General features: G+C 36.4%; 1 protein-coding gene across 20 annotated transcripts in view; it reads right to left on the bottom strand.

Moving 5' to 3' along the window:
- The window catches only part of DLG2 (discs large MAGUK scaffold protein 2), a 1,042,746-nt gene that overhangs the window by 317,846 nt on the left and 701,677 nt on the right, over window positions 1-23,223 (bottom strand). For all 20 annotated transcript variants that reach the window (XM_040583241.1, XM_040583240.1, XM_040583242.1 and 17 more), the window contains one exon: window positions 16,016-16,185. In XM_040583241.1, coding sequence (XP_040439175.1) covers window positions 16,016-16,185 — 170 coding nt within the window. The remainder of the gene's footprint in view (window positions 1-16,015; window positions 16,186-23,223) is intronic.

Here is a 23,223-nt window from a genome sequence, read left to right as displayed (position 1 = left end):
GGAAACCACATTCTCTCTGCTTGCTTTTTTTTCCTTCTCTCCTAACACAAGTTTTTAAGGCAATTAGTCTCACTACCATAAATATGCTCATATAGACGTATTTATTGTAACTGCATCTCCTTTTGAAAATGCCATTTTCCGTCAATATGTAACTGATAATCAATCAGCTCTGTAAGGTTTTTATTTGAGAAGTATCTGGAAATGGGATCAACATGGCAGAACTTCTCATGAGCATAAAACCAAGAGAAGTCCCCTTTCCCTGGCTGTCTCTCCTCTTCACCAGACAATTCAGACATTTGAAGGATTTTTTCCCTTTTACCCACTGCTCATGCTCTTAAATTTCACTTGACCCTATTTAATTCCTGATGACACAAATTGAGACCCCTAATATTTGGACAAATAAACAACACTAACATGCCATGGCTCCTCTGCAGTACTGAGACAAGCAGGCAGTTACAGAAACCTGCAATGACTGCGCTGAGAAGATGTTGTTTTTACATTATATATTCACTTGGGTTTGAATCCTGAATTATGGTTCACTTTCCACACACAAAGCACGCCAGTTGTTTCAGCCATAGGAACCAAATTTACACTGACAGTCCATCAGCTTGTCTGGTATTAACAAATAGTACCTACATAATTTTCTGCACAAATTACTGTCATTAATGACAGCATCACAAGTTATTTCACTTCCTAATAATGTAAATGAAAAACATTTGTTCCTGTAGATGTGCACACCAAGATCTGTTTTAAAGTAGTTATTACTTTTTGATGAGACGTTAACTATTTTTAAGTCATGCTACTATGTAAAGCTGTGCTTTTCCTGATCAAGAGTCATTCTTGAAACTTACAGGCTTGACACAGGAGAAAACTATTCCAATTCATGAATAAATGCTATTTGTTTCATATAACATTAGGTGATATATCTTTAACTGAGTACAGCTGTGTCACTGCTTTCTAAGTTGGATGGCTCTTCCAGACAAATATTTAATAATTTGTCACCAATAAAATGGAGACAGAAGGAGCTGTCTGTCAGTTTGGGATCTGTTTAACAACCATAAATGTCAGGGAGAGACTCATCAGTTTCTTTTGTTCGCCTTCCATCTGATGAGGAGAATTCAGCGTTTATCTTATTCCTGTTGCAAAGCTGAACAGAAATACTTTCTTGAAAAGCTCTCTGCCAATTATGCCGAGGCTTGAAAATATAAAGCGAAATCAAAGTTCATCTTGCAGCCTCTTATCTATTTGCAATCAACCCATAAATAATGTCATCCATTGAGTTACTTCCTTTTTAAAAAATACAGCGAGAAATCAAGACACAAATTTACAAGTAATTTTGGCTGTTTATGTAAGGAGATTTACAGAGCCCTGATATGAAAAGTTTACAAGTATGTAGACGATACAGAGAAGGAAAAGGGATGGTGCTTACTGTACTGTAGTAAGAAGGTGAAGGCACTCTGAAAATGGATTCAGGAGTCATTGCACTTTACTTTGACTCTTTTTGTCTCCCTGAAACTGTACTTTGGTCCCTTAGTTCAGTTTATTGATGATGCTTTCTGGCAACACTAAGAAACAAAGTGAAACAAAAATGTTTTATTTGTCAGTGAGAAGCACCCTATACTCTCACAGAGTAAAATCAGACACCTGTGACTTTGTGAGAAAGATGAAGATACATTTATTAGTCGGGCCTGTAGAGATAGGGCAAGGGGTAATGACTTTAAACTAAAAAAAGGTAGACTTAGACTAGACAGAAGGAAGAAATTTTTTATGATGAGGGTGGTGAAACGCTGGTGCAGGCTGCCCAGAGAGGTGGCAGATGCCCCATCCCTGGAAACATTCAAGGCCAGGCTGTACGGGGCTCTGAGCAGCCTGGTCTAGTGGAAGGTGTCCCTGCTCAATGCAGGGGGGTTGGACTAGATGACCTTTAAAGGTCCCTTCCGACCCAAACCATTCTATGAGCCTGTAACTTCTCAGAAATTATGCTAAGTATTTACTAACGGAATTGTACTCTGGTATACATAAATAGAAAGATAATGTGAACCCATATTTGAAATCTGCATCCAGAAACACAGATCTTTTCAGACTGGTCCCAGACCATGGAATAATTTCTAAGAGTTTGTGCTTAGCTTTGTTGAGACTCAGAGTATAACACTTACATGTGATTGTTTCAACCTAAGTTACACTATAGTTTTTAACTGAGTAAGAGTTTCCCTGATATTTTTCATCAGGACTCTTAATGAGATACGGTATAACACAAGATCCTGCTGTTAGTCCCCTGATGGGTTCTATCTAGGCAGGGTGTTAACAGGGCCTTTCCATCAGCTATTTCAATTATTAACAATTCCTGAACTTCCCTGCAATGCCAGTGGTAGGGTATAGGCCAGTCTCTGGGAATGCTGCGCACAGCACTCCTAATGAAAGTGAAACCCTGGGAGAAAGAATGAATGTATTAGCATGTTGATTTATTCCCAGACCACTTCTGGGCCACTCCTTAGAAATTTTAGGCAGTTATTGGGATTAAAAGATTCATCCCAGTGAGACCCACAGATGTAGAACTTAAAGCCTACCAGACCAATTTTAGGTGTAAGGAAACTCATCTCTGCCTAGAGGTGGACAAATGCAGATATGAAGCCAAGACACAGCATGAGAAGACTTAGTGCAGTCCAAAGCAAAGGAGTCTTGAGCAGCTTCCACATACTGAAACCTGCTGTGACAACAGCCTTCCGTGAAGAACCAGCCACCCATCTGACAAAATTCTTCCTAAGGAGCATGATCCTTGCTTGAGCAACAGAAAAACCGAAAGCCAGATAAATCCTAGCCCGACAGGAATAAATGCAGACTGAAACTGCAGTTTATCTGTACTAGTATTCATCTCTGTTTTCACACGTGGAGAAGTTTGTTTCCTAAAAATGTTTTACCCATCCTAGCTGCAATTAAAGCAAAAAAGAGGGAAATGAAAAATACTAAATTACTGTTGAGGACAAGCAAAAGAAATATTTGTGGTTTTTTGTCTGGAAGACAACCTCTTTAATTTGTGCAGGTTCAAGATTTAAATGGCTCTGTGCCCACTGTTTGTCTTCTCACTGCAGCGAAATTAGGAAGTTTTATGATGATCACTGAATCTTGGCACTGGAAGAAACCCAATGGATCGTTTATCTTCTTGACCTGAGGCAGAACCAACTCTAGTTGCACCATGGCTAACAAATGGCTGTCTGGCACACCTGGGTATTTGGCACGTTACAGATCTGGTGACCTGCCTGGTAACCGATCACATCACAATCCTCACACGTCCGAAATCCAGTCCAAATCTTGTTTATCACCATTTGTCTATTAAATTTTGTTTCACACCCTCCCTAGAGGGCACACAGAGCAAACTCAACTCTTCAAAGATGTCCTGCAAGGCAAGAAGATTGTTATCAGGGGCCCATAACCCCCGTTTAAGTCTTTGGTACTTCAGATAAATGACTTCAGATCACTCTTCTTTCCTTGTAGGATAGGCTTTCTAAATCTCTCATCATTTTTACGGTTTTCCCCTGGAGTCCCTCCAAGCAGCCTACACCCTTCTTGAAGTGGAAAGCTCAAAGCTTTACCTGTAAAGGATGAAAGGACTGCTCATATGTCTTCTAAACCATACCTCAATTTATAAATCCCAATATAGCATCTGAATGTTTCATCACAGCACGATGTATGAAAGAGAAGATGCTACAGCTAACAAAGTTCTAAATACTCTTCTACAGGATTCTTTTCCTGACAGTTTTCTTTTAAATGCTATTTATTGGATTATTTGATTATTTCTGCTGAAAGCACCTTGAGGTTGTCCTTGCTGAAGTACACCTTTTTTTTTTCTTTTCCTCAGACCTTTTTTTTGGTGTAAAAACTGAGGAGTATGGCATCCTCTGTTAATCATTACTCTTCAAACTTTTTCGAGGTGCTTTTAAAGGGATTTCCTACTTGTTCCAATATTCTTCTGAGGTTCTGAAAGCAAACTGATGGCTTTATAGTCCTTTGACTCCTCTTGTTCACTTCAATGAAGATGAGTTTTCTGCTTACCCTTTCCAGTTTTTCACTTTACCTTCTCCACACAGGTGCTCAAAACCAACCATTGTCAGCGTTCAGGTTTCATCAGCAAAGTTTTGGTGGTCTGGGATCAAGGCTGTCAGGACCTACAAGTGTATAAATATCTAACCTCTTCTGAGTGCTGCCAGGCCTATTCCTTCTTCATTTGAGGCTGAGGTCCTGGCGATCTGTTGCTGGTTTTATTCATGACAGCAAACTTATCACAGATGACCTTCTTGTGAAAACTGATACCAGCAAAAAGGTAGGCACTTTTTATATCTTGCCTCAAAAGCACCTATTATCTCAATATCTCTCTGTAGCCACAAAGTACTTCTCTAAACTATAATTAGTTTCCCTGCATTACAGAGGGGATGTGATTTGCTATATTAGAATTTAAAAGTATTATGTAAAAATAAATTTCAGCAATTCTGGCTACAGCATTTGATAATCATTAGAATTTAGAAATGACACACATCCGACCTACAGAGTATGGGTAAGATTAACCCCTGGCGTACCATTTACACTGAGTTCATTTCTTAGTAACAGTGTATGCAACGTGAATGTGCCTACGCTGAACAACTATACTAAATGATTTGCTGTAATATTCTGTTTCCTCATTTCAGGTCTTTCTGTCTGTTGGAGTGTTGGAGTGGCTAGTATGTCTTTCTATGAATTTCATAAGACAACCTACTCATTCTTTTGCATAAGAAACAAAACAATAAACTCAAAGCACAGTTTAGAGAAAAAAAGTCGATTCTGTCCTTATTTGCAAATATGACTTTCAAAAAAAAAAAATAGTCAAACATGCCTCGAAGATATTGTTCTTTCATCTTGTGCAATGTATCTCTTATCATATCCTAGAGACTTCTTGTGTTATTATATACTTTTTTACATCTCATTAAACTCTACAATCTTGCTTTGAAAGATAAGGATAGGACAAAATTCTTTCTAAACGGTCCAAGAGCAGGCTTCTTATTTGTTCATATAAATCACTACTCAAAATTCAGAAGCCAAAATCCTGAGTAATGAACACAGAGATTTGTGCTTTTGGAATACTTGGGATATACTAGTTAGTATTTCTCATTTCACAGGAGTTTCCCTCCACAGATATAATTTGCTTTTTTAAGCTTTCAGAGCTGTGTTTGTCTCAGAAATGAGACACTAAAGACATAAGCATTAAGCCATCTCCTTGCCTTTCTCATATAAAGCCAGCCAAAAAGTACCCTGGAAGAAGACTTTTTTCATCTACCAAGCACACCAAACGCTTTATGGTAAGAAAACATATTGCCTTGCCATTGTCCCAAGTGGCAGAATTTCTGAATGAAAAGAACTTCAATGAGTCTGCACACAAAGAAAAAGAAGTGATGCTCTTTCAGAAATCACATGGCTTTACTGCTCACTTGAAAGCAGCAGCGTTGAAGAGCAGCTGTCTATGGGTCAGGGAGCACAAGTCTTTGGCATAGCAAGACCACACTTCTGCAAGAAGCTTGATCTCTGCATCTGCAATGTAGGAACCTCTGCTACATGTCCAAATCAGCTCCCTTTGCACATCACTGATGCAATACGTGCAGTACCAGAATGTTTGTACACTGCAGTCCCAGAGCCTGGGTTTGCGCTATCTTAAGATGGCACAATTAGAAAGTATGGTCATCTGCACAGACCATTTGTTTCGTGGCAAATGGCAAACGATCTCTTTCCATCTACACTCCAGAAGAAAGGCTGCCATTTCTAGGAATAATATTTAAAGAAACAAAACAAAAACCCCTATCTGATGAAGGAAAAGCAGGTTTTCCGTGCTTTTGGACAGATGGTCCAAATGGTAAGTTAAAACTAAAATATTATAGGGAAATTTCTTTTTGCCAAGTCTTGAGATCTGGTTACCACTATTAGCTGTCACCTGAAAAGAACCCAAGTTGCATTCTTTCTTTTGTTTTCATTAACTAGAATTTTAGCTATAATTCGAAATACTGAAAGCAAAATGAAGCTGACGGACCTGCAGAAAGGACTAGGATGTAGTATTGGAAATAGTCAGATGAATTACTATTTGCAATTAATCACTTTGGTGTCTGGCCTCTGACTAAGCCAACTGTTCCCTTCAGATGTTCAGAGATGCTTTAATGTAACTTCTTCCTTTTTTTTGATTAGTGGAAACAAAACTATTGACAATCTAGAATTTTTTTAAAAATAGGTTTCAGACATATCTTATTTAGCATATCACTTGAATCTTTAAAGCTTCACTCAGCTTTGCCACTCTACCATGACCAGAATCTCTAATAGCAGTCTCAGAAGACTTAAAAATACTGTCTGCCGGTGCTTAGGATTTCAGGGGGAAAAAAAAAAAGAGAGAGAGAAGAACACAAGAAAAATTAATAGCTACAGCTCCCCAAGCTATAAAAGTTTAATTAAATACAATTTATTCTTTTAAATGTGCTTTTCATGGCACTGCAATATTTTGCTGATGCATGTTGTCTTGCAGACAGCAAATTTCTTGAGAAAGATCTGGACATCTAAAAAACTATCAAGAAGACAGAACTTGCAATGTAGATAATTGACTGAACAATAAAGGATGAAATCACTGCTCTGTAATTTCACCTGGTTAATTTGCACATTTGGCTTTCTATTCAAAAAAGAATGAAGCTCTGCAAAGAAATAAATATAACGATTTTCAGACTACTCAGTTGCAAGTGACAGATGTCATGTCAATGAATGTATCCCACACAGGATGCTAAAGCCTTAATATATTTTCTGATTTATCAGTACATCATATGATTGTTTATTTGTTAAAGTGGTGAAAGATCCAGCATAATCATTCTCTGAAACCTACCTGAGGAATTTAAAATAAGGAACATACAGGTAATGAAAAAAGGCCAAGAAAACTGCCACTCCCTAGAAAATTCTCACTTACTCTTCCACTAAGAAAACAGAAAAAAAATACTGGCCTCCTGTCTACAGAAGGAGTTCTTTCCACATTCAGCCCAGTAGTTTAGCAAATGACGTCATTCTCCTTCTTCACCTTTTGATTTATTGTGCATCTGGAAATACTGATGAGACAATTAATGCTCTGCTACACTGTCTGCTGCATCTCCTCCCTCTTTAATGTTGGCCTGATGAAAACAGCAAAGGCAAACATAATGAAAGGGATCTTCTGTAACTCCCTTTTTAACTCTTACACAGCACTCTAGAATGGGGAAGGATATGATGAAACTACTCCCTGACCCAGAAATGTATAATCTAAAGGAAAAAAGGAGTACAAAGGCATGCTATAATGACAAAATTATGAGACTTACTGTAATTACATTACATTTTGTCAGGAGAAGAATTTGTAATTGGAAAAGAAGTTGGCCAAGGTACCTTGTGATTTGTGTAACACTTGTCATAGACAAAAAGAAAAAAAAAAAAAAAAAGGCATTTGGTGGTGTAGAAAAGTCCTTGGGATTTTTGCAAATGATGCAGAGAAAAAGGCAGAAGTGTCAAATAGCATCCCAAAGCACAGAGATTACAGTTTACCATACAAGCCTGAGACAAAAGATGCCCCAAGAAACTTTTCATCAGTGTGCCAGAGATCATTCTGTAGCGGGGAAATCCATTTAGTAAGCAACTTCCTTTGAAGCATTTCCGCAGGGACAGGATATATCAAAATCAGAATTTTTACAATGGCCTGCTTTATTCTCACCCAGAAGCAAGGCATATGAGCAAACTGGGAGATGCATCCATTACTTATCCAACAGCTGAGCGGAGAAAATAAAAACCCTTTTTCTCTGTATGGGTAGAGGAACTGGACAAAGAAAAGAAAATGCAATATCTTCCTCCCCTCAAATTTCCACCGAGAGGTTACAGAGTTAAATCTGCCAAGGTGACAAGAACAGTACCTGTCATGTTAACTGCTCTTGATTCTCAGCAAAGTAACTTTGACCACAGGAAAAGGATTGACATTCTATGATAGAGAATGATAAAACCCAAGGTCACACTGGTACAGCATACCACTTGCTGTCTCTAGTTAGAGCTAATGAACAATCTAGGCAACTGGATAGCAACACAAAATTCCTACCTAAGAAAGGACAAGCACAGAAGATTTTGTCAATTGAAATGTCAACGGTCTACTTGGCTCCAAAGATGGTTGAAATTGGTCTGATGTGACAACAATTTCATACTACCATCTTCTGCCATTTAACTGCATTTGTAACAAACAAGATGACAGATTTACTTTCTCCACTGAAGACAAAAAGAAGCTTGCCAAAGCTTATTTTTCTTGAAACAAAATCTTAAGCTTTTTGGCATCCAAGCCTACCTGCATGCCTGCCTTTCCCCACACTGCTGCTTTTGCTCTATTGCAGCCACAGTTCATTAAGATGAATCTTGTTCTGCTGAAGCTGCCTCATCAGTAAGTATTGCCGAAGCAATTTAGTAATGGTCCTAATGCGCAGTGCTGGATTTTTATGGCCATCTCAATTGGCTATTAAAATACAGCACTGCACTTTAAAATTGCTACTGCACCACTTCAGAAATAACTTCAGTTAGCCTGACGGAGTTGCAGAAAGTACTGTTCATTTCATTAGAAACCTCACTGTTTGTGAATGATTTCTGGAAGCTGATACTTAAAATCTACTATGAGATTAGATGCTCATTTTGCATATTAACCTAAGATTCGTAGAACTGCTTGGAGAGTTCTTAAGAACTGAATGGTTTCAAGGGAAAACCAAAATGAAACAAACAATAGATATGTACATAAAATCGCTGCATGGTCTTCAAAGTATTTTGTTTATTTCCTTTACTGCTAATGGAAAATGACGGTGAAACACAAAAGAGGGAAGTCAGAATGATCATTAAAATATAAGACTTCAAACAAAGTGATATTCTGCAGCTCACAGGACATCTCTAGGTTTGGGTGAGACAACCAACCAGATGGATGCCTTTTGAATTCATTTGAAATTATCCTTGTTGATCTGGAAAATCATTACGTTATTGATTGACTACTTATCTCAAAGATGGTTGAATTTGGTCTGATGTGACAATAATTTGATACCATCTCCTGTCATTTAACTGCAATTGTAACAAAAACCATGACAGATTTACTTTCTTTCTCTACTGAAAACAAAGATGATAGCCAAAACCTGAAATAATAGAACTGAAGTGCCACTCTAATAACAATAACTATTACTATGTGAGATTACGTTAAATAAGCACTTTTCTTCAGGAATGGAAGGAATCACTCCACAGAATGAATGGTTTTTAAGAAATATTTCACATTTGGTAAATTATACAAATGAGGTAGCCAGTCTGTAGTGGCCAAAGGCAGATAATACTGCTTTATTTGTGCCATAAAGCAGAATATGGTAATACCAGCTGTATGCATATATCGTTACTTAAATTAAAGATCAATGTCTTCAGTCTGTGAAATATGAAGGTGAAGATAAAACCTACCACTTTTCCTCCATCAGGCATTGGCAATACTAATATGTCAAGATATTTTTGAAAAACAGCAATGGCTTTTATAGCACTATCACAGAGCTTTCTAATGTTATGATTTTCAAAAGAATACAATTTTCATGCGATAAACTATGCAGATACTCACATATTCTTACATTAGACAATCCTAGCCTGCAGAGGAAGTCATGCCTTTTAGTGACATTAACTTGTAAATGACGGTTTTGAATCACTATCTTAAAATTGAAAAATTATGTATTACTGCTTGACAGAGCACTTTCTACTAATTGGATGAAATGTGAGTCCCTTCAAGCAAAGACATTTCACAAAAAATGGTATTTTAGTTTCAGTTGTAGTGGTTTTCTATTTATACCTGTAGTAAGTGATAGTGTGTTACAGTAATAGAAAGAGAAGCACTAAATTAGAGTTGAGAACCTAAATAGTTTGTTAAATCTGGGTTTGGGAAAGTTTGCCTGCTTCCTCATTTTTCTACAGCTCTGTTTTCTAAGCTGCCCCATTATGCTCTTAGATCAGGGTTCACAAAAAAGCTTACAGCACAGAAGGAAGAGAACACTGAAAAACAGAAGTAAATTCACAGCTGATGAGATCATAAGAGTGAAATTCTTAAAAGACTGTAAGAAAAGGTTTAAGGTTCTGTTCAAACTGTGAAAAAACAATTCTGTTGGAAACACTTCAGAACTATAAAAACTTTTCTAAGCATGAAATAAAAAAAGTTTTGAAGGTTTCAAGTGATCATAAATGAATAAAACATTTGCCTAACTTGCCATACAACCCCCTTCCCCAAATGATAAAGTTTGCTATGCAGTATTTAGTGTCCCTTAAATTAAATAGGCCAGTATAGTAGTAGAAGTGATAGTTATGTTAATGAAAAAATATGTATCGTCATCAGTCTGAAGCCAGCACTTGCAATCAGTTATCTAACAGCAAGATCTGAAAGCTCTCAGTGTTCTCTGAAATTGGGAAAGAAATAATTGGGGCTCTTTGTTTGCAAAAGTTCCCACTTTCATTTTAAGTGCTGTAGCTATTACCTGAGATAAAATGTTAACCCATGGCTTTGCTTTAGTAGATAGAAATGATAAGATTTCTCCTTTCCTGACTGGGAGCAATATTATTAAAAATTAAAAAATGTCCTTAATCTGCTGTTCTAAATTGAGTGCTTTATTTTGCAGACGTTTTATAATACAGATAATTCTACTGAACTTTTTTTGACTATTTTGGTTGTCACTGCAAGCTGGGATGCTATCCATGCAACAGAACACAAGATTTTTCTAATAAAGGCATCAATCCAAACTAAAATATGTCAACTTCTATGAAACAGAAGTACAAACTCCTGTGACACTACAGACAGTAATGGAGTAGAGAACATTTAAGTACAAATTCAAGGTAAATCTAGAGTGAAATCATACCTTATATTGATGGTCAATTTCTCTGCATCTTCTCAAGAAAATTCCATAACTAATCAATGGGTTAAAAAATATACTACTTAAAACATACTGATTCTTTTCTCAGTATAGTAAGAAAGCTTCATTATGGTCCAGTGACTTTATTCACTGTCATCAAGAATAAAACAAATAGCTATGTGAAAAGAAAATCTACCACATGCTGCATAGTCGCTTCAGTCCAGCACAGAAAACAATGAAATGGAAATTCTGGAACTGGTTATGCCCAATGACTTCATCTAACATTTAGGTGGTTATAAATAATTCAAAAAATAAATACGTATTACACCCTTTGTATTTATCCCATCGTATTTTTGAGTATTTTACTGAGATGCTCAGTTTGTCTTTGCTGATTAAGAATATTAAGTTAAGGAGGACAGCCATCCAGAGAGAGATACAGAACTGGGCTGAACAGTGCTTAATAGATGAATTAATTTATAATGCAGAGCCCTAAAACATAATAACACTCCAAAAGGATTAAATGAAAAGTCCTGGAATGATCCTAATTCTGAGAGCAGGAAAGAGTAGAAGAATAAGTGCCCCTGAACATCTTTGTGAAGTGTCTGTACTGGGGGGGTTGTATCTGAATAGAACGTGTCACTGGCTGAATTCACCAGGAATGAGAAAGAAGCATCCTTACAAACAGCAGAAAAGAAACATAGCTGCTGGTCTGTCCAGAGCCTTTCCAACCAAAATACAGCGAACAAAAGGCCAGCTCGAGCTATCACCACAAGATTCTCACACAGTTCAAACATCACAATGATAGTTACTACTGAATTTCATGAAGGGTGTAGGAAATTTATCTTGTTTCTCTATGACTTTATACTCAAGCCACCAGAATATCCAGATGGCAGAATCAGCTATCCGTTATATTACTCTTTTTTTTTTTTTTTTTTTTTTTAAAAGCCTGCCATTTCTCCTCTCAAGTTTCCTGGTACTCAGCTGTTCTACTTCACATATCCTAAACTTTGTTTCTGCAGCTGTGTTGTCTTTTAAGATATCACATTTCCTATAGAATTGAGGTCAGAAGTTTTTTATTATGTGATCCAACACTGCCGTAGTTACTGGAATCATCGTTTTTTACATTTTTTCCCTCTGTTATATAATATCAGAGCTTAAATTATCAGTTAGGCATTGGCAGGTAAAATATTACACTCCTTCTGTGTTTAACTGAGTTTCTGACTGCCAGAATTTTTTTACAATGGTAAAAATCCATTTGTCTGACTGATTCTTTAAAAATGGAAATTTTTAAAAAATAAAGTTTAATTTCTATAACTAGTCTTACATCAAGCATACTAGTTTACATTTCTGGTTGTAGTAAAAAGTAGGTTTGCAGTGTGATAGGACAGCACGAAAATCCTAGAGGGAAGTGGAATTCTTTTGCTTTAAAGTCCTCCAGCCAAATGCAATCGAATGGGTTTGAGCACTGTAATCTCTGAATTGTGACTGAAGTTCGCAATTCACTACTCATGAACATTTCTTTTCAGGGTCTTATTGGAAGGTAACACAGAAGTTATATTAAAAAGCCAAACCCCACCATTAAATTGTTTTGTTTTGAATATCTGAAGGTTTGTTCCCCAGGCACAAATCCTGTAGTGTATGCGATCCATTCTCATTACTGTTAATCTTGTTATGTTTCAACACAGAGCAAGAAAAGCATATTACTTAAAGACAGGATCTTCAGGAGTGTCTAAACCCAATTGATTTTCAATAAGAAAGCTCCATTGCATATTCTTCCTCTGCTTACAGCCCTCAGCTAAAGCAAAGACACTGGCTGCTAAAACCTGCAGTGTCCTGAGAGCCACTAAAATAGAACACCTACTGTTTACTACTAAATGCTATGCAAAGCCAAACAATGAATCACTAAAATTGTATGTCTGACCGAAGAGGGATACAAAAGACAATCTCCCGAGCATCTGAAAGAGAGGAAGATCCTGCAGTGATCAGTTAGCAATTACCTTCAAGACACAGACTACAGACATCAGCCAATATTGTCAATCAGGTGTGGCAAACTGGTGGATGCACAGCTGTAAAATACCTGTACAGCTGCAGTTCTATTTGAAACTTTGATTTTTCTATTAAACAATTCATTTGTGTCTTGTTATTTTTTTTTTTTTTTACATCTTAAAGAGTTACGTGGCCTTTTAGCACATATGATGCTAGGACAGCCTTTTTTTTTTAAGCAACAGGATCAATTGCATGAGGATCAGCACTCAAAAGGGATCACTTGGCAGCACACTACCATGATCTTTCCCCTGTCATATGCCCAAAGCCATTGCTACACAATGCACGTTTCAATTCTTATGTTAAAAAATACATTTGCAAAACTAACCTATGTCTTTTATATGGTGGCTGCTAGCTAGAAAAATTAACATCCATTTTTTTAAAAATCTAACCTTTATGGACTTGTAGCTTGTAAAAGCTCTCGTTCTGAATGCCTTAGATGAAATTAAAGGAATACTTATATAAAAAGCCTTGCAAATTTCCTTCTTTATCACCTTCAAGTGCTGAAAGATATGATCTACTACACATACACAGGCAAGCTAGTGATCTCTGAGTTTACATGGTATTATGGAAGCCAAGACTTGCTTTCATGTGGTAAATTCTCAACACTGAGGAATTAACTCAGTATATACTGAGTTATATCCTGACAGAGACAGACAGGAAAAGAAGCAACTGAAAAGATATTTGCTACTGCAAGTTTAGTATGGAACAGCCCTCTTGTCTAAAAACCAGTCAGCTTTCTTTATAGGCTTTGAGAGTAGGAAGGAACGGTGTGGGAACAACCACGCTGATTTTCAGGTCCTGTTCTGGACGCCAAAACATCCCAATGTCACCCCGAGAAGTAAGAAACACCATGTATATAAATACTAAGTTGTTCTTGCACTGTATAGTAATGGTGTGAAAGAGCAGTTCACAGATCAATCACCTGAAATAAGATTAGATCAGCATCACACAAGTGACTAGCGCTGAAACCTACAGCCAAGATTCACAGGTTTTATTCTCAGCTTCTGCTATGGGTTTGATACCTCTCAACAGATAGTACATTTTTCAAGGAAGATTTGGAAAAATTCAAAGAAAAACTGCTACAGATGTTAAAATTAGTATTTATAAGATTTCTAGCCAATCTATAACCTATTTTCTTCATTTTGCTTTTTCATCTGTGGCACACAGAAAGCATACAAGGGCATGCTTCCTTACTGTCTAAATTATAAAGATGAAAACCCTTGCTTTTGCAAAGAATTAGCCCATCCTTTTTTTTTCATTCAACTTTACACTTGTTTCTATACTATAGAAGAAAAAAAATTAAAAATATATTGAGCTTAATAAAAAAATTCATTATTTATGGCACATATCTGTAGTAAACAAGTAAGTAAATAAGTAAACAAGTAAGGATATAGCTACAAAGTTATGTTTGTGGCACTAACCAGGCAAAACTTCTTTAGCTTGTCATAAAATGCACTTTTTTGGTATCCATTTTTTAAAATGAAAATAAGTGTAAAATTAAACAGTTTCAGGCATACAACCAAAACAAAGATGATTTATTAGATAATGATTGCCCCTCTTGTTCATTTCCACAATGCTGCAAAAATTTGGTAATGGTGAATAATTTTTACTGTTTTATCAGAAAGTGAAAGGATATGTTAATTTCACTTTCGTTAGCCTTAGGTTACTCAAAATGACTATCATATCACACACTTGGTTTAATTCTGAAGCTTTAAAAACACTGCTGCCTACACTACTTTCCTGAATTCATACACGTACAAAATATCATTAGAGATGCTTTTCTATTAGAAAGTCAATTTAGCATTGTAATTGACCACAATCCAGACTTTTGGATGTTCACCCTCAGATCCGTGTTTAAATATATCTGACTGTTCTCCAAGAGTAGAGGGTGATGAATACACTGCTGTGTCACATAACCATGACATACAGAGAAGAATTATAGTGCAACACTGAAAACTGTGCCCTATCCTTGCTTACTATGAATGGATAATCTCAGCAATTCCACGGGTATTAGAAACAAATGTACTCCATTACTGGTATAAAAAACTATGTAGAAGCGCGCTGTAATATTCACATGAGATGGAAGGGAAACCACTGAAAATGCTGCAGGTTATTCACAGTAGATAAAACAGGTAGAATAATCTCATGTGCATAGCATATATATTAAGCAACATGCAAATAGCCTCATTTCATGTATACACCATTAATTAAAGACCTGCTTAAGAAATAATTATTATGGATCCAAAAATTTGCTGCTGTTCATTCTATTCACATGTACTGTGAAAATACCCATTCTCTTTTCCCAGAAATAAGCTTTGAAGAAAAAGCCAGAGGGAAATTTCAGGCAGGAAAAACAATAACATGAAATTTGTTAAAAATAACACTTCTGAAAATAAAAATATTTTGCAAAAGGAAAGGTGAAAAGACATTATTCACAATTAAGACTAATGCTTATCAAAAGGAATTTAGTTTTTTTTTTTCTGTAACCAGAAGATTCTGCTGGAAGTGATAAAGCTGATTTAGACTAGTGAAGGTTTCGTGCTAATCTTCCATGCAATTTTGTTGAAGGATAAAATAAAATTCTCCTACATATCTGGTTACGTTAGTATTTTTGTCATCTTTTTCCAAAGATAACTGTAGGAGAAACCATCAACATGAACGTAGAAAGGGTAAGTTGGATAATTATAAAGCCTCCTGAAAAAAGGGAAAATTCAGAAACTCTGTGTACAACCTCACCTTAAATGAAAGTCAAAGGTCTCCGTAGAAGAACTTTAGAGGAAGTATATGTGCTGCCAATGTAAAGCATAATATCTCTGCATCTTGCATTTCTTTGGGAGGTAACAAGCTCTCTCTACAGTAAACATCAAATGAAATAAACCACAACTCCTTGAATTCCTTTATCTTTCAGGAAGAGACATGCAGCCATGAATTCAAGTTCTACCAGCCTAAATTAACTGCATTTCAGTACCTGACAGGTCAACCAGTTAAAAAAAATCAACAGTGTCAGATGCCATTTGAGCTACGAGAGAGGTTAAGCATTAAGTTGAAAATTTCGTTTTCATATTTACCTTTAGGTCCTTTGAACAACTTGATCTCTACCACAGTCTCCAGAATAGGTCTCCTTCGACGAACATACAATCGTACTATGGAGCCAGCCTCTTTTAGGGCCTCCACGGCTTTGCTATGTGACACTTCTGACACGTCGACCTCATTCACTCGCAAGATACAATCGTTGACCCTACAAGAAAAACAAAGAACCATAGATGCTAAATGCTACAGCTGTTATTTTGGACCCAAAAGAGTTTTGTTGGTGGTGCTGTAAAATGAAGAACACTTTCACTGAGAAATCTGCCAGATGACAGACTTAATGTAATACGCTTCATCAGCAATGAGACAGAAACACAACACTTAGCCCCTCCAAAACACATACCTGGTTTAAACTGAAGTCTACCTAATCACCCACACCTGCCATCCTCCTTCATAAATTGGGGTTGGATCCACTACAGTAACAGAAATGAGTAACAAACAACTTGTCTTTGCTAACTAATATAATCGAGTTACAACACTCATGCTGCATACTATTACCAGTACAGTCACTCTTAAGGAAATCAGCTTATTTAATTTAACACAGAGACACAAGTAACTGTTCAAATACTTCCTTAAATATTTCATATTTCTTCATCAGAGCCAAAGAATTCTAAGCTGTCAAAGTAAAAATGCTGTCTTAAAAAATGCAGACAATTTAAAAGAGAATGCTTCATGCTAAATAAAGAATGAAATTTACTCAAATTAGGTTTTCACCACTGGCTGTAGGCTCCAAGATCTGCTGTGTGGTAATAGCACTTGTTTTTCATAGAATACTAACAAAATTCCCTCATATTCTTACTTTGGGAATTTACTACAGCATCGGAGGATGAACTAATACATTCACCCTCAAAACGTCCTGGTTAGATGAAGTAGTATTCTTACCTGACAGATCTGTCCAAGTTAGAAAGGAAATCTACACCTTGAGAGCACTGCAATCCATCTGAAAAGCAGCAGGCTAATGACTTAACTTTTGGGCCATCCTTTCTTTGCACATGAGGCTAAGTGAGAAGAGCAAATTCCAAAGAACTAGATGAATTAAGACTCTTGTGAAGTACATTTATTATGAGATACCTCTAAGTATTTTGGGTACAGAAGGAAAAGACATACATAAATGAATGTGTTCTTCTGTATGTCTGAAAGGACAACCAGCAAAGAAAATATGGGTTGCTAAAAATATTCCCATTTCCATTATGTTTCTATACATAAAGATCAACTATCGAATTTTACTCTTTACAGCAAAAGAACACTTGAGCTGGATATTTCTTGGGAGTCTTAGCACATGAAGAGATAATGAAGCTTTACCAAAAGTTTATCTGAACTTTTTAGGATGAAAACTGAATTTAGGATGGATTTTTGTTATGTACTTGTGCTTCTGTTTCTGTTTAAAAACAAAATAAATCAGAAAGACCACAACTATTTGAAACCAAGGACTTTGTGTGTTATCAGCCTTTTCGAAGGACATTTACAGAGGAAAATGTCGATAGCAGCCTTTATCTGACAACTGGTTGAACTTGAAAAGGGCACAAAATTGATACTTCACTTTTGATAAAAAGTACTGTATTGCAAAAGTTTCCAGTTTTTATTCAATGGTTGGGTATGCTGCTTTCCTTCAGCACCAGAAGTACTAATTTTCCAAATGTTTAATTGTGTGGTTTGCCTGTCAAAATAATAAGTGCGTTAACATAAAACGCTTTACTCTCTTAAATAAATCATGAATACATCCTACGAGCACTTCTCACTCAGAAAAATAGTAATTATGTCTAAGCTGCTACTCTTCCTATTAATATCACTATATATAGCTGATTCTTGTCAAATGTATGACTTTTATTGCTGTCACATCTGAAATACAATTGGCTATACCATGCTTAATGAACAAACTATAGGATCCTAACCATTGGATGGTTATGAAGATGAAAAGGAAAAGGTTATAAAAACACTAAAAAGGAGGATTACATTTATTTTGTTTTCATATACTCTGTGCCCTGCATTGGTAAATACTGCTATTCCTAGGTAATCCTATCTACCTGAAAACTCTCATAAAGGCTCTAGTGATGCCTCTAGTTAATGGAAAAAGTATGGTTTTTGGAGAAAGTCAATAAACAACATGGAATTAAATGGAATTAACCTGCCCAAATCAGTAAGCCACACACCTCCATTTACTGAAAAAGCAAGACCCTTTGGAAAAGGGCATTTGCACTCCAACAGAAATGTCACCTTAGTGTCTAAAATTTGTCTTTTTAGAGTTACCTACTTCTTTAAAACAGTTAAGATGATCTTTAATAAAACATACATAAATTAATATTGCTAGTATGGCATAAATATAGGAGTGAGAGAATACAAAGTTGATCCAGTCATAGAAATAATTCCATACTAAGTATTTTGTTTGTACGCAAATACAAATTTTGTCAGAGCAGAAGCAGCAGGACAACAATTACGCTATGCAGTCTGCTATGATGAACACATCCAGAGCTGGATATCCAGCTACACCCTTCCAAACCTGCAGGCTTTTTTCCTCCCTCACAAAGAGATGAGTTTTTTAGTCTTTAGAAATAAAACAAATAGAGTATTCAAGAACATATATGCACATGCAAAAGTGCGCACATAATATACGTGCCTATAGAGTCCTGCGGGCTTTAGCAATATTTCGTAGATCAACGGAACACAATGATCTCAGAGGTCTACAGATACTCTTGGAGAATATTCAGACCTCTAAAACAGCAGGTCCATGGTGCAATGAAATAAATACCATAAGCTGATGAGATGACTCTAACCTTAACCGTAATGGCTGAACGATTCTTTTAGTATTATTCATCTAGAAACTCCAGAACCTTTTCTAAATTTAAAAACGTAGAGCACTTGGATGTCAAAACCAAATCATTATTCATTAAAAAATAAGACAATTTCAGAGAAGACAATAACACAAGAAAGCTGAAGCAACACCTCACCACTCAGACTGTGATGTCATAATTTTCTCCTTAAATCTATGCAGGAGGTTTTCAGGGCCAGTACTTGGCATAGTTGTTATTATGTCAAGCCAGAAGTTGTGACAGGGGGTTTAGGATATTTTTTCCTTCTATTTAAGCTTTTACAGTACAGTGTCTCCTCTGTAAGAACTCTGCTCTTCTAGTTACATATAAATAATGCAACAGTATAAATGCCTAAAATAATACTAGCAAAATAAGCTGGTAAATCCAGTTTAAGAAAATTCTTGCAAATGATCAAGTGTATGGTCTTGCCACTTAAGGCACATTATTCTGTTCTTGCTTTCTCCAATGTATTTGCCTGGCTTCGTTGAGATATTCATGTGACAAGTATATGGCAAAAGTTTATTTCAGTTGATACATGGATCCCTTTCCTCATTTATCTCAAAATCTTCCTAAGGCCTGTCGGTGGGTATACATTATATGTAGAAGTTTGTTTCAGGCACAGTTTCAGAACTGTGCCAAGGGGAAGATCTGCCTCATTAATCCAAGACGAAAATACACAAGTCCAACAAAAAAGATCCTTATAGTTTCACCAATACCTACAGTAATTCAACAAAAAAAAAAATCCAGGCAGGAAATAAATGGTTCCAAGATGGCTCTCCTTGTTTCCACAAGATACCTTGCATATATATTTTTAATATTAAACCATTTCTTTAACACTCTCAGCATTTTAAAATTATTACCATTCTGCTTGTAAACATTAACACCATATATTTCTTTGAGAAAGGTCTATTCATACAGCTCTTTTTTAAGACTACAAAAAAAAATTTAAAAATTTCTAATGAATTGTTAAAAGTTCTAATGAGAGAGAAAGCAGAAAAGGAAGTTGTATTCTAAGCTATAGCTAATGACTTTTGCAACAAATAAGAAACTAGAAAAAAATCTATTTTCTCTAATTCCATACAACAAGAACTCTTAAAAATTATTCTCAAGATACAGAAATCTGATTGGTAAGATTTAACAATATAATCTCAGCATCTGATGATGATACAGGTTCACAGAGTTCTTCACTAAATTGACTCATGTTTCAATAAAAAGCAACATGTGATTAGAAGTATTTTGGAGAATGCATGTGCCATGCTGAGAAGAAGAAGAAATGAATGAAAACGTGTCCTAACCATATTTTAAAAGAACATAAGCCTCGGAACAATGTTCATGCTATTGTTTCCCTGGAAAAAAGAGGGACTTCATACCTCAGTTCAGCACAGTATACAAGTCTCTGATTAATTTTTGAGGTATAAGTATTAACCAAAGCATTTTAGCCAAAATACTGAAATGGGGACTTAGCATTATGCGTATATTTAGATTGATTCAAGTCTGTAGAATCACCCATGCATGTAGCTGAGTTAAATTGGGCAGCTCTTCCCATGGCACACTACTCATCTAAATACTTTAACAAAATGGATATATTCTACAAGACTTTTGTAGTATAATTCAGATATGAAGGATCCTAGATTGTAAAATATAGAACACATGATAAAATCATGCCATGACAGTTACAACTGATACAAGAAATATGAAAGATGTTTTACTGTTAAGGGGGAAGGTCAGGAACACAGAAGTTTACCAATAGTTGTTGCTGTCTTCAAAGCAAATAAGGGATTGGATTAAGGAAAATTACTATTCTTTAAGGGCTTATTCCAAGTTTGTTCTAAACCTGACTACCTTAATCTGATTTTCATGTTTACCATTTTCAAGAAACTGCAGAAACCCTTGAAAAGCTGATAATTGCTTCAGTCAAGTCATAAGTAAACAAGACAAGTACAATCCTTAGGCACTTATTAGAAATATAGTAAGTGACAACTGGCACTGATCATTCTGTTCACTTGTTCTGGGCAATGTGGTGCCCAAAGAGAAAGCAGCAAAGAGTCCTGGAAGACCAAATGGTCCTGCCAAAGACACATTAGCCCACTTGCAGCTCCACAAAGGAACTAGTTGGAACCAACTATGGGCTCAAGAACAAGGCAAGGATCTGTGCTCCATGGGACATCATGACACTGAAACCTGCAGTCATCCACAGGTCTTTGTTATCATCCAGGCACCTTCAGATTAATTGGCAGCCTATTAACGGGACAGCCCTGCTTCTCACAAATACAGTTACCATGCTTTCTATTGCAGAATGGCCAACGTTAATAGATTATTTCTAAAGGAAATTTAACTTATTTTTTATCTGCCTTCTCAGAAAAGCTGAAATTGATATGGACTTTATTTATTCTGTGGTCAAAGCTTAGAAATCAAGGTAAAAATATTGTTATTAATTAAGGGAGAATCAGTGCAAAACTGTGAAATATATCAGGTAGACAACAAAAGAAAGAAAGAGAGCAGCACTAAAATTTTACTCTGTTTCTTTGCTCCTGTTTTGTCTAAACTTTTTAGCCAAAGTTTCCCTATAAAAGCTGATGCTTTCTTTCTTCCAGAAGTTACAAGAACACAGCACTTCAAGCAGGAACGCAAGATTACAGGTGACAAGCTGAAAAGGCCTGATTATTATCCTTTCTTCAAGGGATCAGAGAATACTAACATAAATATATTATCTGACCCTAGGAGAATCAGTCTAATCCCACAGTTAGGGAAGACTGACTCCCCTGCGCTTTTTTTTTTAAATTCTATATACATCCTTCCTATCCCATAGTAAGTAAAATTTACAGCATATACGGGTAAAAAATGTGATTATTGGTACTGGCCCATATAATTCCTTTCCAAGAGGAACAAATTATTATTATTTTTAATTTTTAACTAAGAATTCAGAATAAAGGATCTCAAATTTACTACAGCAGCCTTCAGATCTGTCTTTCCAATTACAGAATATAGAACTAAAACTAAATGCCAATGATATGTATGTACCATAGGGCATACTGTTTCCTTAGGTATAATTGTCCTTAGACACATGATCCGATTTCTGTAGTAGATTCATCTATCCCTTCAGGCTCCTTTCTGACATTGTAGAGTAGTAGAAAACTGCTGCTGTGTCTATTTAAAAAAACAAAGAGATAAAACTTAGCAGTAGAAGAAAATTTCTGGCTATTTCTGTAAGCTAGAGAGGATCTAGTGCTTATGAAAATGTCTGATGAAGGTACCAGCCAATCCTAACTCAAAATTTGATGCTTATGTGCTTTATAATGAAATTCCAAATATGGCACAGAATGGTTAATGACTGAAAATAATACTTGACAAAAGTTAAGATTTGGGAGGGGGTAATAATTTATGAATGACACAGAAGAATTTGAGCTGTATTTCATAAAAGTCTGAAACCCTAGGAGTGATTTTGATTTAAATATATGTTCAAATGTTGGTACAATGAAATGGAAACCTACTGTATTTAACATGAAGGCACTATCTGAAGCACCGAATCTAACCTACGCTTCTAGCAAGAGCAGAACTGTCTTTGGTTCTGAGGAAAGTAAAAAGGATTAAACCACAACGTTTCATTTCTGAGAAAAAAATATTCCTTCAGTCCTCCGAATTGTTAAGCAAGTGGCATTAATCTATGAAATGAAAAACAATTAAATAAATTGAAAAAAATCTTTTCCCCCCAAATGCTGGCCTGGTGCCACCCTGACTCTTCCTGTGCAACCCTGAGCAGGTCACTTAACTTCTTTTTTTCATAATCTTCAAATAGAGGATTAAAGCCCCACCTGCATCCCGCTTCCTTTGACTCCTGTTTACAGTCTATATAAACTTTCCAGAGAGGAGTCTACACCTTCATGGAGCATCTCAAAGAGGGACTAACCCTCAGTGCAGCCTCTAGACGTACTCAGCACAGGTAACAGATAACCAACAAAAGCAGCTCCCCTGCCCTTTCCTGGCTGTCTTCACCCTTGGAACCAGCCTTCAGCAGCAAGAGGATGAAGGGCAAACACTTCCACCATGCACAAAGGTTGCACCGAGCGTGTGCCCGTGTGCGCGCAAAGATGGGAACTACACTCTTGCACAGCATTCCTGCAAGTAAATACACCCAGGTGGATGCTTTCTCCACCGGAGCTGGAAAACCAGTTTCAGTGTGTTGGCTGTCGGGAGCCTGAAGGCTGGAGATGGCTGAGCTAACAAGTCCTGCTGAAAAGCAGGGCGTGCTCATTTAAGCCCAGTGCTGTGCTCCTGCAGCCTTGTGATTCATACCAGCAACTGGAATAATTTTCAGCCCAGAGACTGAAATCAAAGAAATATCTTACAAATATCTTTAAAAAACATTATCTTACAAAATGTGT

The sequence above is a fragment of the Falco naumanni genome, chromosome 2 (genome assembly GCF_017639655.2).
Source record: "Falco naumanni isolate bFalNau1 chromosome 2, bFalNau1.pat, whole genome shotgun sequence".
Taxonomy (NCBI): Eukaryota; Metazoa; Chordata; class Aves; order Falconiformes; family Falconidae; genus Falco; species Falco naumanni.
Note: the sequence above shows the minus strand (reverse complement) of the source record. Positions and strands in the feature narration are given on the sequence as shown.